The sequence below is a fragment of the Aphis gossypii genome, chromosome 2 (genome assembly GCF_020184175.1).
Source record: "Aphis gossypii isolate Hap1 chromosome 2, ASM2018417v2, whole genome shotgun sequence".
Classification (NCBI taxonomy): domain Eukaryota; kingdom Metazoa; phylum Arthropoda; class Insecta; order Hemiptera; family Aphididae; genus Aphis; species Aphis gossypii.
In genome coordinates, this window is record NC_065531.1 from 3,346,716 (window position 1) to 3,366,459 (window position 19,744).

Below are 19,744 nucleotides of genomic sequence, written 5' to 3' on the forward strand. Positions count from 1 at the left end.
TTCATTTAAAATCAATGCTTTAATGTTTTCAAAATAAAACTTTTACTTCTTTAAACACAGCGTCGTGGTAGCGTGTTTACGCTTAATATTTTGGTAAACTTATTTAACTAAAATTAATTTAAAATTTTAGGTACATATGTATATTGTATATTAAGAATACAAATTTTACCCCTAACCGTTTTATATTATATAATATATTTTTAAATAAACCTTAAATGTTTACTAACTTAACGTGTAGTAGTAAATACATTTTAAAATGATTTTTCATTATTTTTTAAATATAGTTAAATAAAGGTGTTTAAAATAATTAAAAAATAAAATTTGAGTATAGCTTTTTATAGTTATATATATACTAATTAACCATTTAAAATTATCTTAGTCTATAATACAATAATTGAATCAGAATGATTAATTTATTTGATGAATGGCTATCATTATTCTGAATTTTAATACTCGCGTTATATTGCTAATTACCGATTTAACGATTTTTTTTTTTATATCATGATAATTTATTAATCTTATTGATGTATACATTCAACATAGTACATAATAGAAGTAAATTAACTGAAGATATTACTTAAAGCAAATAAATTATGGCTATTTTTTTATTTTACCTATTATATTATATGAGTATTTTGTTTACAATATTTTTATTTATTTAAATTACTTGCTTGTTTTTATATTTTTAGAAACAACTTCGTTGTATATTTTATACATGTATATCTCGATTATTGCATATTTATTAAACTACTGTCTATGATTAATAATGTCACATGAGCAATATACCGATATTAACTAAATGCACAACGCGGTTTATCGTTATAACGAGTCGGCATGTTCGATAAAAATTGATAACCATTTGAAATGTAATTATAGTCGTATCATTGGTAGATACATTTTATCAGAAAGTTGGCGCTCTTCTCTTCCGGGCCGATATAAAACAGCGTATATAGTGCCGCCCGGCAACGGTGCCGATACATAGATATACCTTGCGGAAGCCATAAAAACGGTCGAGATTTAATCGGAAAAGCGGTTCTCTATGCGAAACACCTACAACACCCGGCATGTGTGAGGTGGTGCAGTTGTGACAGGGATGGGTCAGGGAGGCAGGGAACTGGACGTTCTTATATGCGAACTCGCAATTTATGGTGGCTATTAGGAAGGAAACCCCGCGGTTGGAACGCCTCTGTTTCAACCGCCACCCCGACCACTGGACCGGTATATGGATGGTTTAGTTTTTCTTATTATTATTTTTTTCTCTTACCTTTTTATATTTCTGTCATGTCGTCCTCGTTTAGAATGTATAGCCTTAGCCTCAGTAGCAGTTAGTTTCGTGATCGAACGTTTATCCAGCGATGGTTTTCGATTAACCAATGAAAAATACTCGTATAATATGTACAACAATATTACGATCTTTTAGATAAAAAAGTCTCAACGTGAACGGTGGGAACAACGATAATTTTTTAAAAATTATGTACATAACAATAATTGCTGTGTAATTTCCTATCGACAGTACACCAAAACGATAAAATATATTAAACGTTTAACTAGTACAGTATAATATTATGAAGTATACATTAACATTATGCATATTATAGTCGAAAACTTACTTTTAGCTTTACTGTATACATTATAAATAAGAACTATATTATATTAGTATTATTATGTAATGGAATTTCGTCCCAATGGCCGACGTCTATTAAATTTGTAAACAAATAATAAAAAAGTATTGTTGATTGTCGTTCTCAAAAATATACCTTCTTATTTATTATCAGTGAATTAAATTAATGCATCGTAATAAGATTATTTATCATCTAAATAATTTACTTATGGCAAATAAATTATTTTAAGTATAAAGTATCTCGAGTTTTAAGGTTTCTAATAGATTTTTTGACAGTAAGCAATCTCGACAGAATCTATATCTATATATATATATATATATTATAATGTTATAGGAAATGAGAATATAGGGTTAATATGCATCTTCTGTGCAGTTTTATACGATCCCTGTAGTTACTTACTGTATTAAACATATTTTAGTATTTAAAATTCAAACTGGTAAATAAAATAAATTTTTATAACTTAAGCATATTGGAATAAAAATGAGAAATTGCAATATTTTATATTCACTTCTAAAAAACCATTATTAAATCCATGAAAAAAAAAAAACAGAAATTTAGTTTTAACTTTTTATGATGCGTTAAAATTGCCTACCTAAACAGGTATTAATATTTGAATTTATTAAAATGTTGTTTGTCGTATACTCATATCCACGATATGACTGATATTACATTATTTCGCATAAAAAACCCATATTTTATCCTTTACATTTATTCATTAAATATACTGGATTCATATAGTATTTTGATTAAGTGCATAATTGTATATGTAGGTAGGTACATTATATATATTTTTTAGCTTGACTAGTGAGCTTTGGTTTTAGTTCGGTATAAATTTTGGTTATTACTTCACTGCTCTGAGTGCTAACAAAAAAATACCCTTCCGTTACAATTGTGAAACAAAAGAATACACGGGCCTACTGTGAATGTTTAATCATTAAACTTTAATGTATATTTTATGATAACGAGCTCTTTAATTGTTAACATTTCATTTTAAATAAGTCGTACCACCCGTACGGGTTCAATTAGTATTATGCATGTGACTCACGCGTTACTTTTTAACAGCACTTAAAGCATACCGATAAATTCAGCCAGTTTTATGATGTGCCGGTTGAGTTCGCATTAATTTTTTTTAAACTATTTTCCTACTCGGAAATAAGTTTTCCAAAAAATTTGCGTGTCATAGCATACTGTCTTTAGTTTATGGGATTATAGATTTTTAACGAAGTCTAATAACTGAATCCGATGAAGCCAACTAGTGTCTAACACATGCATTATTAGTTTATAATATTTAATACTATAGAAATATATTTATTAGGTTCTGATTATTACAGTATAATCATACTATATTATTTATACTTTATATATATACTATCTTGATTCTTAATTTTATGAATTATAATAAAAATAATAATAATAAAAGAAAAATACTTTATGTGCTTATAAAAAATTATAGAAAGAAGAAATGTGTTCTTCTTAAGAATAATAATTCTTAATGTTTTATTGCATTTTTTTTATTAATCAATATAAACAATCATGATTTGTAGTCTACATTAGTCAATACATAAAAAAAATACACACATTTGGTTGATAATTTTTTTTCCGTTCTTTTATAAAAATGAAAAAAAAAAATGATAATAGATTGCATACTATTGAAAAAGTTAAGTCCTCCGTAAATGAAATGTATTAAATGAGCAAAATGCATGTTTTAATTAGAAAAACAAGTTATTTTATCGACTTCATAAATTATTAAAAATATTTAGGTACACGATAAAGTAATTTCAATACCTACATAACTAGAAATTAGTTGTGATAATGTTGCTTAAAAATTATAATATCTGAAAAAATATATGAATTATTTTTTAAGAAGAATAAAAAAAGGGAAAAAAAATACTTTTTAGACAATACAGGTATACGGTATACTTATGTGTAACTCGTTTCACACACGCAAAAATATGTTACCTGTTTTTAATGTACAGTGAAAAGTGTATATAATCAGTTATCACATAACAACCCCTCTATAATAGTAATTGGCCAAAAGAATTATGAAGCTCGGTAGTATTATAAAGAAAGAAGCGACGCATTTTAAAAAATATATACTGTATTTTATTATTATTATTATTTTATTTTTTTTTTAACAATCATGGTGGTCGAGGGGGATGAATAAAGGATAAACCACGCGTTTAATTCGGTCGTTAATTATGAAATTATTATAGCATAAAATCCCAGTAAGCTATAAAAGTAAAATAATTATTCACCAGATTTCATAATATGTACTAAGAAACAATAAAGTTAGATACAATTTTTTTACGAAAAAATTTGTATATTAAATGCATAATATATACACATCAGTACATCACATATAATATTATATTTTATTACGTGTATATTAATCAATTAGAAATAAAACAATTTCTGTTCATTGTTAGCCCAAACCAAAAACACTTCTCGCGCATATCGTTATTAATTAAATTCCGAAATTGCTTGATATAATGTACTAATGCGTGTAATACACAATTTAATTTCATTCGAAACTATTTAATCAAAATGTTTATTGTCCCTTGTTCGGTCAATGATAAATTGTTCATAGCTCGGTTATAAATTGCACTTTGGAATCCTTGTTTATTACTATAATGTGAAATGAACGCAGAAGCTTAAATAGTTGGTGTATTTTAATAATCTATCTGTTATCTTACATTTAAACCTTAAATATATTGTTATTTCAGGCGCACCTAAGAATGTTTGTTATTTCTTTATTTTATAGTAGATAAGCAAAAAATTTTTTAAAAAATTAATTGCTTTTCTTTTAAATATATTTAAGGTGTTTAGGTTCTTTGAATTCAGATTGATCGTTTGTTTTACTTACTCCCTCTCGCTCACCGTAATACTTTTATACTGAAAATGAAACCCCTTGACCCTAAATACTACTTGAGTTCATCTCGAGTTGTCTGACACACACGATACGTTTATTTTATCACTCAAACACCTTAAACAGAAAATCATAAAGGTCTACTGCCACACCTTTTATAACGGATAAGTTCTTTTCCGGACAATTGAAATCACCATGAAAACGTTGAAACTACCAAAGCAGTACATACATAGACCCTTTGTCTGCTCGTTTAAAATTGTCTATTCTTTCATCCAACCCTAGGCAAATCGTTATGTATTTTCTTGGAAAAAAAAGGTCAGGTCTATTACAGACGCTCTGGGTAAATTGCTTTCCGTATTATACTACGATCAAAGGTCACACACATTTTCTGACGAACGCCTTTTGTGTCAAAAATAAAATCTATAAGAAACTTGACGAGGTTTTTAGCTATAACTGATACATTATTATTACAATAATGTTCTTCGATTTGATTTTTCTACATTTTCTGAAGTACCCATGTTCAATGAATAAGTCATTACTACTGAAAAATTTGACATCCCGTTAATTCAACTTTATACAAGAGTATAAAATTGGTTTTGAGCAATCATAGTTATATACAAGTGGCTTAAATAAAATAAAAATAAAAAATTGGTTTTATTCTTTGCAGTGACTGTTTTTCGTGTACGTTATATCGAAATATTGACTTATTATATTTACGAGCGTATATGTGAAGTCGTTCTATTTTTTTTGTTTTCTCTTGTTTTCCTTACAGTTATTGGATATTATTCAAAAGCCGTATGTACCACATAACTCCCGTGAGAAACGATAAATTTGCTTGTATGCGAAATTTGCTCACGACGGGTGTGCGATAAAACAAGATTACCCCGTGGTGTAGGGTTTCATGGTGGTACGCTCCAGCACCCACCCTCCCCTGGAATACGGCCCAGGTATCTTCTCTGAAAATCTCCATGTGGGGTGTGGTTGAAACACCAATGTTGCGTGAATAGCCAGTACGACTCTAATGAGGGCCCAAAGTGTGACGAAAAATACGGGAGTCATAAATAAAATGTTACAATAAAATTATCAATTACCTACAGTTTAAATTTATTGGTATAATAAATTGTATGCGCTGCTAATTGTATATATTATATCGAAATTTAAAAAAAAATACATCATAATATATCTAACTATGATGTAACTGAATATCACTGAATTAGTATATAATATATATACAATATAGTTGAAAGTATGTTATTTTTTTGTTAGAATATTATATTATTTCAGTTATTTAACTTTGAACTATTAAAATCAACACATTGAACAATAACTTCAAACATAATATTATGTGTAATTCATTTCAAAACTATTCGTAGCCAAATATTCCGGTAATTTAGTTTATTATATTTCCCAAACTATAACTATTGTTCAGTCAATATAACAGATATAGCAGATAGGGTTATAAAACATTGATCGTAAAATATATATTACTGATATTACTTTAATGAAATTCATAGATACGTAATATGAAAGATAATGCATTCTAGTAAAATGCATTAAACCATTTATGTTTATGTGCATTACTTATAAAATTGTAAATTATTTTAATTAAAATAATAATTTTACTAAATTATGGATATAAATTAATGATAATACTCTCTTCTTATGAACATTTAAAAATTTGCATAATAAAAAAATAATGATAATATAAACCTGAAGAATTACTCCTACAAATTATACAATTATAATTTATTATTTAATTTGTTTATTCATAAAAATCGTTTTTAAAAATTATTCAAAATTAATTTTTGAATCTGCCAAAGATAGTTTATTATAGTATGATGATACATTATAATTATGAAAACAAAATTACGAATAAAATACAGAACTAATGTATTAGACATTTTTTTAAAATATCGCTCTCTTCAACACAATCCAGTGGTGTGTATTGTTATAACTTATAAGTTTGATATACTATTTGCATTAAAAAATAAAAAATAACCATTTTAAACGAGCTTGGTTTACTTTACAGTATTTATAAATGTTTTATTCTTAAACTTTATGTGCTCATAAAAATAATTTACGAGTAAATGTATAAAAATGTATTGAATACAGTAATGAATATGAAATGAGTAAAAGATTAATACTAAAAACTAAAAATTTCATTAAAAGATTTAAAAATTTTCTAACAATACATAATATTATCATGTTATAAAATTTAAGTATAAGGGTAGTATCGTCTTAAAGCTGATAAATTTTTGCAAAAAATGAAATTTTAATTGTTTATCTATAAAAGAAACCCGTAAATCAAATGTTGAGGTATTTTAAGCATAAATAATAAAATACTATAAAATATTATATTGTATATATGTTCACGTTTTATTTACCGTCATCAACATTTTCTTAATAAATTCATATAGGTGAGCACTTCAACCAAAATCGTGTAAAATTTTTATCTTCCAGAATTCTGACCTTGAAGTCTTATTATTTAAAACTTTCTTTTACTTGTTTCCCCATCTCACTACCGAAAAAAATATATATATGTTAGAAATTATAAAATAGGTACATTTTGAAATAAATAATTTTAAAATAAGTATTTTAATTATATTGCGTTATTCATGTAATATTCTGGAAAATATTAATTAAAATATATAGTTGATTTATAGTTCCGGTATACAAACGCAGTAATCGAACAAAAGGAATATATTTGTTTTCAAAAACAGATTAAACAATAATTTGTCATTATATAGACGTGTTACAATAATATAGTTTTATATATAATATAATAATAAGTACCGTCTCTGTAGAGTTCACTCAAAACGTGCCCGTGGCAATATTACAGGTCGCTGAAAGTTTGAGAAACACTTTCGTCTTTCATCGGGGTATTATTACCATCGATTAATTCAAAACATTATAACTATAATTCCATTCTAGCACGACGTCATAATCCCGTAGTGCAGGTAAACCATAGTTGTGCGTACGATGCAGGACGCGTGTTGGTCTATGTAACAAATTATATAATATTATATTTTTGCGAATTATTATCCTTCGTAGTCACACGCGCGCAGTCGACGACATGTGACATTTCAGAAATAGTATTCGGGTGGACCGTAAATAGAATCAATCAAGAATTCCGCACGGTTCGTTTCTTCAATTTCGGGTAAACGTTTACAACACTGCGCGCATGATGACAACGACATCGGACCGTATAATAATATATCGGGGGTGAAGATCTGATGGAACGAGTAAGAAAGATGATGGGAAGGCAAGCAAATATACTACCCGAATGTTATTCTTTTCCACAATTCCATGTATATATGTATAATATGTATCGAAAACAATTAAACTTGGACGCGGACGGACGTGAGTGGCTTGCTGAAAATATAGTATAAAAATCATCAAGTCTCGTGTTTTTTTTCTCCTTCGTTACTCTTTTCATGCCGCTTTACCCCCCCTCCTTCTTTCACTTTTACTCACTCTCTCTCTTGCTCTCTCACTAACACACATGCACACACACACACACACACAACTATCAAGCTACAGACCCTCTTTGATGTCTGCAATTTTGTTAAACTTTATACATGTATATATTATATACTACTACTCTACCTCGGTGGTCTCCTGCGCTCCACCCGCGGACTACCTAACTCGTGTATCGTTTTATTCGTACAAACGGCTCGTCGTCCTCTACCTCTTACCCCCATTCCATTTTCGGTGTTACACAAACAGCGTTAGCTCCGTACGCTCCTGCGCGTCGTCGTCATCGTCGCCCCACGACTATAAACAACACAGAAATTCCTGAACCGATACTGTGCGATTAAATCGTTCGGAAGGGGTGGAAGGGTGTGAGGAGGAAGTGTACTTCAACGTACACTCGTATCAGCGGATTGACGTACCTCGTTAAAGGCCCAGAATTCGCACCGGAATTAATACAAACCTTCGTAAACTATGTGTGTGCGCGTCTTTTTACTATACTCCATCAATGTGCGCATGCGTTGTTTTACGGCCACCACTCTCTTGGAATAAATGTATCACACATTTTTATATCATATATATGCCGAATGGTGGGTTTTGACAAAACGTTTTAATATACGATTCTCGAATCCTTAGTGTTGGTATACGAGACGGATAAGTTCATTTAACTTTCTTGATAATATAATAATATTTTTTTTTTTTTGTATAAATACATTTTCTTATACATTTCACAAAATGAACACAATTTCTTATCACGAAATAGGTATTGTAATGAACAAATTTCGGTTTGAGTGAAGATTTCTAAGCGTGATATTTGTATTGTTTTAAACCGAAATTCCTTTAGATACAATGAAATATCAAACTTTGATATTGTTCAAACATTACTATTAATTTGATTCATCTTAACGTCTTTCACAATTAAAATAAATAATTTTGTATACATTTATGTACATAATATATTTATTTATTTAAAAGCATAAAATGTATTTATGACATGATTTTTGTTATATTTATTAATATTTTAAACAACTTGTGTGTTGAAGAAATGCTGAATATAACCATATAAATGTCCAATATCACATAAAAATCTATAAATCGAATCATTTCTACTTCATTTTATTATGCCCGATACCAGTATTTATGATTATCTTCGTTTTCATTTTATTAAGAAAAAAATATGCTTATCTATAAAATACAAAAAATGTTATTTGCGTATATCTAGTAATATTCAACATTTTATGAAATTTGGTCATAAAATAATGTGCGTATGTTTTTTGTGTCTTACATAAAATCATCATAAATCGTCCTCAAAATGTCTTCAACTTTGAGAATGATTTCGAGCTGTAAATTGAATCTTGCTAGTTTTTTTGTAAGTGTATTTTTAGGTGCTTATAGTAAAAGAAATCGAATTTGTTATCAAAATAATTGGAAAAACATTAAAAAAATATAAAATATTTACACAATACCTGTTTTTGAATAAACCATTCTTGTATGTCTTTTGATACTTAAAATTTTCATAAAATATTTATATAAAAATATTTTAGACTTAATATAAATTTCAAAATATCCTTACTCTTTTTGAGCTATTTCTTTGTATATTTAAAATTAACGGCTTTGTCTTAGTTTTCGTTCGATTTATGTTATTAATTATTTATTCTAAGCTAAAAATCTTTAAAATGTAATAAAAGGTTCCTTGTAAGTTTTTCATACAGAAAATAATAATAATAATAAAATATACAGGAAAAAGTTAGCTTAATATACCATATTAATAATTAAAAAAAAATTACTAATAATAGTAACATAAATAAATGTACTATATTATCCTTGTAAATAGAACCATGCATATCGACTCTACTCAGGATCGTTTTTTATGTATAACGATCGATCAATGAATTCAAATTTAACACATCCATTACAGTTATCTATACTCAATGCAAGGTATACTCGAAGAAAACCCATATTATATAGCTGAACAACTTCCTCAGCTTCTTTTTTCATTTCTCGGTACATATTCTTATGCGTATTAATACTGATGCAAAGAATATATAAATAGCTTTTACACTTTGAATTCATATTTGCATGTAGATTCTTGAACTGCATTTTTTTTCTAATATTAGTTTCGTTTTGTTTGTCAACGACTCTTAACGGACGATTGTTCAAAAGAATAAATATGAAATATTATCAATATATAACGGTCCCCAAATCCTATTCGTACATATAAGAAAATTGTGCGACCTTTGAAGCGTAATGGCATCCAAGGAGGTAGGAGGGGTTTTTAATCGGACCGGATGTACAAGTGAGCATTTTTCCAGTTCGTGCACAGCCTTTATTGCGTTTCGCAGTTGGCATAGTTGGTTGAATTTTCAGTATCTCTTGTATTAAATTGTAATTTCACTAAATGAAAATAGGCTTAGTTTATTTATTTTTATTTTTAACGCAGAGACACGCAAAAGGGGTTATGAATAACCGAGGTGGATCCAAAGTCTGTGGTAGTGCTTCTGGGTAGGAGAACTGGTCGTAAATAAAGATTTATGTCTTACCGGAGTACCCTCGATAAACAACCGTACCTCCACCACGTAGACGCGTAGAGGCTTTTGTGTTTCCCGAGCTCATTAGAAACCAAGAGCACCTGTAGACGTTCCGTAAATTTATCTCAATTTATATTTAGTATTTACCTACTCTACACATGTATTAATTTTTTTTTCCTGTAATACAATCGAAATGCAAGTCGAATTTCGTAAACAAAGGAAAATGTGTATACTTATTGGAATGTGTCAAATCGACTTTATTTTGTTTTATGGCAAGCGCGTGTAAAAAAAAAAAAAATAAATAAATATGCCTTTGCATACTAATGTGAATCGGTTTTGAGATAGACATGCACGTATATTCTTATCTCGAGAGAATCTGATTCGAATACTATTCCGTCGGTTCAACGGTGAGCATAAATCATGACGACTTAGCGGAAATAGCGATAACGACAAATAAACCTTAGAAATTCGCTTTTAATTGTTAATTTATTGTAATATACATATTTTGGCGTTACATACATTTTCCCTTAAATGTATGCAATTAAAAATTGACCATAGGATTGTGATAAAGAGCAGTTTATTAAAATTTAATATTTTTTATTTTATTTTTGATAGGTACGTATATAATACATATGTATTATGTGTGTATAATATTACCTATATATTAATTTCGTTCTAAAATATAGTAAATATAGGTATATACATATATATTATATTCCATATAATTATTATTCAAAAATTATGTATGTATCATATACTATAAGCTAATAATTATGTGTACTCTAAATTCGGTTTCGGTGAAGAATAACAAATATAATTAAAACTAATGATAAAAATACAATGGTAATAGGTTTATACGTATTATATTTAAATTCACTCACAATGACAGTGTATCTTATAAATATGAACAAAAAAATGTTTTCATGACGGCTGTGGTTGTCAGATATGCTGGGGAAAAAGTTCAGCTGCCTCTAGAAAATGGATTCACAAAGCCGTAAAAACCGGTGATGTTGACGTTTTAACTTAAAAATTTTTTTATTAAAAAACAAAATTCAGTTTTTTTACTATAATAGTTTTATGCTTCACGGGCTATATACAACAACAAAAGCCGTATGCATATGAGTTTTTGACTGCATTATATCATAATGAATTTGAAAATCTCGAGCTAATTAACAGTCTGAAAATATTTAACTATAAAAATAGGTGTACATAAAACAAAAAACATTGTTCAGTCTGGTTTTGAAGTATAAATTTTCACTTCTATCCTTTGAAAATTTCACACCTCACTTAAAGTCACATAAAATAAAGGTGGTGAGTACTTCAACTCAGTTTTATTAAGTTGTGAACTTTGAACGCGATTTAATCCAAACAGTTTGTATGCTTGTAAAATGTGCTAATTCTTAAATATGTTTTAAGTCTCAATTGTATATTTATTTAATTTTGTATTTTGTAACATAATTTAACAAATGTTTTCCAGTAAAGAAGTTTTTTTGAAGTAAATTTTTTTTTACTTCTAGTCGTTGATTCAATTCTGTAAAATAAATCACAGAGTTCACACGAATTAGCTAACTTCTTTAAAATTATTAATAACAAAGTTCTATCGAATTGTGTGGACATGTGGATTTTGTCAATTTAAAATACCTCAGCGTAAGTCACGTCTTTCAAAAACTTTTATTCGCTTCTACTTTTTCTCATCCCTTTCATAACGTTTTTGACGTTGTAACGATTGATGTCGTCGAAGATCAACCTCCCCCCGGGTTTAGGTTTTAAACCCAGCATTTTTATTCAGTTACAAAAGATAACCTAACCGAACGGCTCGCACAAAAAGTATTGATTGGTTAGAACTACCGTCGTACATACTCATATTTCTCGACATGTTATTTCATCTTCGAACTACATCGACAATTACTTGATTGAATCGGACGATTTTCCGGAAATGTTTAACGCGTTCGTCACAACGAAAACACACGTAAAAAGAAGTTCATCATCAATGATTGGGGTGACAAAAAAAAAATATATGAACCAACATTTACCATTTGTTCGTTTTCCCGCAAAGACCACCTCTGGCCTTAGAAATTGGCTCATGTCGTGTAGTCGTGTACGCGCACACACATACTTCTGTCTATGCTTCAATATCTTAAAACATTGACATGCGGATGATGAGAGGGTGGGAATGCGGAATATAAAAAAAAAGAATTGTCCACGGAGGAAAAAGAAATAAAGAATAACATTCAATAAAGCATTATTTCTATCCCTCTCCTTCCTTCCGAATTCTACTCAGCGGGTTGCAGTGCTATCGAGTATACGTAAAGATGAAAACTTTCAGGGATGTAAATAAGATGACATGCAAAATATTGAGCTCCCTCGACACGTTTCCGTCGAAATCCCTATTGTGAATGACTTTATGTCGCGCTTGGGTCTTACGGCAATGTCTGTATAATAATATTTTATAAAAGTTGTGTGGGAGAAGAGAGTACTGCGTCGATAATATTGTAATGTATCACAAAAGCACCTCTTGGCTTGGGTGACACTGTTCTATTTAATTATTTAATCATAATAGTGCATAATATATTGTTTATGATATTATATTATGCACGATGACTTTTGGATAGCGTGAGTAGGCAGGTACCCTCCCTATATATTATAATATTATACTGATCTACGACAACTATATTTACTTAAAGAACACGATGTATTATTTTATAAACGAAGAATACTGCACAAATCATAAACCGTGATATTTTTACAATGTATTACGAGAACTATATGATCGAAAATATTGTTGTGAATACGTCTTGATGTTTATTTATTGTTGATTTTGTTGTTTTTGTTGTTGTTTTTTTAATAACCATTTAACGTCCATCTACTTTTAGTTGTTAAACTATTTACATTTTTAATTTGCGTTTGATGTGAATGATGTATAAACGAAGGACGAAACTTAGTCCTTTCCAACCATGTAATTAGAAATGTTTCTGACGCATAGAATTTGATGGATTTTTGTTCAAAAAGTTAAACTAACAACTTTTAGAACGAAACCATTTTTCAAGAGAATTATTTAAGAATATAAGTGCACATTTTACAAGACTGACTTTAAAATACACTACGCATTTTCTTTAATAAATATAAATACTTAATTTATGTGCTCAAGTGTCTAGTAAATACTGTTATATTCGCTTAAGACTACTATTGTATAACGTGTTCACTAAACATATTCAATTCCTTTATACTCGTAATACATGGTCGTAGCGTCCGACGACAGCTGGTACAACGCGTTGCCATCGTAGAAAATTATAATATTGGGTATCTATGTGATTTTTTTTTTTTATTTCAACGACGGCACTAAACGTTGTCGTCTTTAGAAATTGTATATTTTTAGTCTGTTGTATTTTACGAGCGTATAACAACACTTGTTTTTCTACTGTAAATAATTATTCTACTAAAACAGTCAATCTAAATATAAAATTAAAATAATCATTTAATACAATATTCTAAACAACGTAACATTGTTTGGTACGACTTTTAATTAGAGCATGTCATTATACTAGTCACCACATAGTGTTTTTATAGCCGTGTAAATTTTTCATATATATTAATGAATCATATTTTTTTTGTATAAAAACAATATGGCGTTCGTAAAATAAAATCGTTATTATCTATACTTATAATTCGTATGACGTGCCAACGTACACATAAAGCGCAGTATTATTTTGGTAGTAAAATAACTCTAACGGCATTTTAATCGCTGTGAAACATTTGTATAATAATTACGGTAGTCTATCTCTACCCGACCGTGCCGTTTCGAGAATAATATTTTCGACCCGTACTTTGTTTACGTTGAGCTGCGTGTATATCATAAACAATATTTCGTATTATTGCACTTGTATGCTTTACGCCCGGCGAGTCATAAAACTTCTTCAATACTCGACGAAATTGAAAATAAAATATACCGCTTAAACAGACGGCTAAAACCGCACAGGAAATATATGATTACCCTCTCGATATTACCGGGTGTTGCCAAGCACACTATAATAATAACGAGGTGCACACTCGTGTATGATAAATCGTTATTGTTTGGTTTTTTCTTTTTTTTCTTTGTATTTTCGCGACATACGTTTGGGACGTCTTGCGCCAGAGTTAGGCAATAGGGAGTTAGCCCGTGCACATATAATAATAATAATAATTGAAGGCGTTACTGCGCCCCGGGGACCGTTACGTACCCTCCGCACGGTCGTCCTCCTTTAATATATTCAGACGTGTTCGGCACTAATTTAACTCGAGAAAGAGGGAGAACTTTTCGGGATCCTTCTCAATCATAAATTAATCGACGAAACCAATTTAAACCGTAAAAACTCGTACGTATGTGCGTTTAATGTTTTTCGTTCTTTCCGATCGTGTCGGGCAAAACGTTTTTATCTAGTTTATTCAAACTAATGATCATTGCAGACTCACGCCGTATACACTGTACGTTTAGTGTGCGTGTATATTTATATAATATGTTGATGTGTGTGTGTGTAGTACAGTAAATTTTAAACTTTCTAGTGGGAACAAGTTTTTATCGTTCGAGTTCGGGCCGTTGCGCTTCGCACGATCAAAGTTTGTTTCCGGCTGGGGTCTAAACATGCAGCCACTAATAACTTACAGCATGTAACCTGCGAAAACAAACAAAAAATCTCTCCGGGTCTAATGGTTTATAGAAACGTCAGCCATAACCCTTTGAAAACGTACGTTACTAAGAAAAACGTTAATAAGAACGCAGCGTTGTTTCCGTTTGCGCCATTCACGTAAAATATTCTATAATATTCTATTTCGATACGATCATTTTCCTAGGCCGCACAACAATTGTTTGTGCCGACTAAGTGCAGTACACGAGCGAATAAAGATGAAAATTAACGAACATTTTTGTTGATAACAGTTTCCGCGAAAACAACAATTCGAATTAAACATAAATAAATTTAAAAACGTCGAAATTAGAGGATGTAACGTTTTATTAATGTATTGTTAGATAATGACTCTTGAATTTAACGAAGTAAATATTTCTTTGTGCAAAACATTTTTGTCGACATTTATTTTTTAATAAAACAATTGATAGATAAATAAATTAAAACTAACGTTGATCTACAATTTGCATAATATGATAAATTATTTCGGTTTTAACACTATACGACGGTTGATTAACATTTAGAAACGTAATATGTACCTAATGTAATTGTATTGTTGTACCTACCTATGTATGTATGTATATATATATATAAATCTCTTGGGCCACCTCGGAGAAGAACGTGCCTTAATCTCCTCATCAGTGTGGGCATAAATTTACGGTCGTTTGTTTGTCTGTTACAGATCACGTGCGAGAGTTGTCCTGCGGCCGAATGTACTACAGGACTTTTCACTTGGATGAAAATCGTGACACATTATACGTCGGTGCCATGTAAGTTTCATTTGTCATTCTCACACGCGTTGCTCCTATTTTTCACCCCCCAAACACCATTGACCGGCCATTTTTTTCAAGTGGCAGGTGTATATAATATGTGTGTATATGTGTATATGATGGAAAATGTATACAAGACTCAGCATCGTAGTGATATGTATTTTTTACCTCACGAAATGCCGCTCAACAGGTCTAGAATATTAAATAATACTTAATGAGACGTATTTTTTAATTTTTAAACACAAAACATAAGGTCAAAAGTAAGGTTAGGTACATTACATTGTTGAGTTTCCCGTTTGTATTTATAAGCTTTATGGCCGCGTCACAAAAACACAATTACTACGTTATATTATTATATATTGCCTAAATATTAGTAAAAGTCACACATACACCTCGCACATAATTTTATATTATACTCTAAAGTGTTGTCGGCATGTGTAATAAAAATCCGTGCGCTCCACCATCGAATAAAATACATTTTTTTTTTTTTTGTTACCACATTAATTCTCGTTTTTAACATTTATTTTCTTTGAAAATTGCACTACACGCTATGAATAAAATATTTGGTTTGATTTATTAATTTATTTGTCATTTTTTTGCGCGATGCCGCCAAATACGTATCACGCCACAGCTCATAAAATTATATAAATTAATAATCATATAATAATATGCGTATAACAATAATACTTCGTGTATCTATGCATTTCGTACCACCGATATGATTAATTGCAGTTACGCCTTCGTTTTTTTCTTTTTCAAACATAATTCATGAATGAATAGAACACGGCAGTAATTCATTACACCCATTTAACGTTTTTAAAATCCGTTTCATTTCAAACGATTATCGTCTTCTGCAAATAATAATATGCAATAGGTATGGTTCTCCAAGGTAGTCGTTGTCTTACACAATTCGATTATTTAATAGAACGACGTGTATGTCGGATTCAATTTATTGTACGATTTTGGTTTTATCTTCAACGTAACTATTTATAATATCATATAATATATTATTATTATCATCATCGTCGTAAATATATTCGAAGAAAGTGATGCTCATCTTCATCACCCCCACCTATCCCCACATTCAAACTGCTGAATGCAATTTTAGAAAAATCCATTTTATGCATTCTTTCGTGTTTGTTCTTGTCTTTCATTTTTTTTTTTTTATTGTCCAAAGCGAAAATTTCAATAATCTGAATTCCCTATTGGATCGCACGGATACAAACGCTGCAGTCTCGTGCGTTTGCTTAACGATACGTGACGTTACCGCAGGAAACTGAAATATTATTCCCGGTGTGCCGCGACGTCGTAGTCGGCGGAGGCTGCGTAGCAGACCGATGGAGGGGAGTAGGACATCTGTTACGACTTTGCTACCCGCCACCGCCGTCTCCATCGTTTGTCGTCGTGTATAATATAATATTATATATTATTATTATTATATGTTTGTGAACGCGTGTGTATGCGTGTGCGTGTGAGCGTATGCACGCAGGATTATACCTCAGGGTCATTGGTTTCCTAGCACGCGCCACGCAGTTTCCGTTTCGATAATAATTTCGCGTTTCCTTTTTGCGGGGTAGAGGCCACCATCGAAAATCCCCTTTTATCCGGGCAACCGGTCACCAGCGATGACGCAGAAAGAGAAGAAGCGAAATAAACGTTTGTCGTTTATCGTACCTATATTTTATCTCACCAATCCTCGTTTTTGTTTTGTTTATTTCTTTTTTTTCTTTTATGCACAACCCGGACGTGCAATAAAAATGTCAACACGAAAAGGTCACCAAAGGCTAAATGTGCCATTAGCGTTTTTAACAATGTATACGACGGTGCGATAAAGAAAAACCCCTACAAAGCATCTCATTACCGAAGAAAATCGATCTGCCCCTGCGTGTATATTATGTAGGTGCATATTATATTATATGCAGAGAACGTTTTTAATAATTATTTATGTCGATAAAATAAGTCGCTATTACACGCATAAGTAGTAGTAGTAGCAGCAACAGCAACAGCAGCATAGTAAAGGTGACAGCGGTGGTAATCTACCGGAGGCATATGTATAATATGTAATATGTGCAGTGTATTATATTTCTATACACATTATCCTTAGCTCTATACAGTCCATTTTATGAACATAAAAAATAATAATAATAATAATAATAACGTCGGCATCCCTAAATGTATAATATGTGACACCGATAGCGTTTTGTGATCAAATAAAAAAAGTCAACCTCGATAAAATTTAAAAAGAAAAAAATTCGCTTATGCCAACCATTCGAACGATTTACCTTGCAAGAAAATGTACACAAACTTCCTACGCTACTTTTACTGTATACCCGCGTAATAACAAAATAATTCTCTTTCATATAATATTATACCGTGCTCTAAATAAAGGTATGCAGATGGTTCGAACAATGTTGCAGAATGATTAGATACTATATTTTATCTTTTAGCCAAATACTTTCTGCCTCCATTAGAAATTTCATTATAATGCAATATTTTAAACAAGAATTTACGTGGTACTAAAAATATCACCGAACGTTCATTAATTACCCATTTACCCCTATATATTATATATATATATATTTAGGGGTCAATGAGAATACATTGGGTGAAACGTAACATTATGATAATGTGGTCGTAACACGATTTCTCCGATATTAATGTTTTACCGTCTAGAACGCTACGCCAACAAATCAGATATCTCATATAATTTAATTTGAAATGTATGTATAGAATACTGCTATACTAATAATAATAATAATACGCATACTAATGAATTTCCTCAAAACCATAGACATAAAATATTTTATCGTTGTGGATATTATATATATATATTTTTTTTTACGCATAAATCTGTAATCGTCATTATTTCGTGCTCCGACTATGATTATGTGAAAGCGAATTAATACTTTGCCTCTATTCGCCCGTTTAGATCTCAAGCCTCCTCGATATTTCTGCTTAATTTGTGATCGCGTGACTTGGTTTTTGTGCGAATGACAAGTAAACAGTGTTTACATAACATTAATTTACACTTGAATTTATGAATGCTAGCTCACTTTCCACGTTGATGTTAATAATTCCAAATTAAAAGTCCATAACTATTAGATAAGAAGTAATTAATATCCCATATATTAAGTCTTTATAGGCATTGTTTTAGTAATAATTAATTTAATAGATTACAATAAATGACGTGTAAAAATGTCCAATAATAATCGACTCAAGGCTATCAATTCTATTTATTTTTGTGCACCATACGTAATAAAGAAGCATATTACATAATATTGTTAGAAAAATTGAATGAATTTAGGACCTTATTATTCTTTTATATGGACCATAAAGTAGATAGTTATTTGTTTGTTGTTCTTATTTTTAATGTTACGACTTTGAGAATTTTAGTGGCATTTGAGATAATATTAACGGCCATTCAAGTAAACACATCGAGGTTTTTATAGCTTGGTTTATTTCTACTGTGTTCTTTGTTTTACCCCCATACCTCTCTTCCAAAAAAGGGGTATTTTCTCCGTTTTCTCTCCGGGTTTCCTTCCAGTTGGCTCAATTTCATGCGATTAAGATAATACACGAGCCTGACAAAGTATTGCATAAACCGGCCGTTCCTTTAGCCTGGGAAACTGCACATTACGATCTGACAGATTTTGACAGACTCGGTTGGGTCGCTGCCCCATGCGCTTGGTGCTTACGCTAAAAGTGTTCTCATTCTCTCGGAGCTTAGGATATTAAATATCATGTGACCAGTAAAATACTGAAATATCGGGTTAATTACGTTATATTTAATCCGTAAACGAGATAATTCTGTGATAAGTAAATTAATATA

The 19,744-nt window shown here is 30.3% G+C and overlaps 1 protein-coding gene across 3 annotated transcripts in view; it reads left to right on the plus strand.

Moving 5' to 3' along the window:
• LOC114123676 (semaphorin-2A) overlaps positions 1-19,744 on the plus strand; it is a 347,857-nt gene that overhangs the window by 252,388 nt on the left and 75,725 nt on the right. For all 3 annotated transcript variants that reach the window (XM_027986733.2, XM_027986731.2, XM_027986732.2), the window contains one exon: positions 15,828-15,915. In XM_027986733.2, coding sequence (XP_027842534.1) covers positions 15,828-15,915 — 88 coding nt within the window. The remainder of the gene's footprint in view (positions 1-15,827; positions 15,916-19,744) is intronic.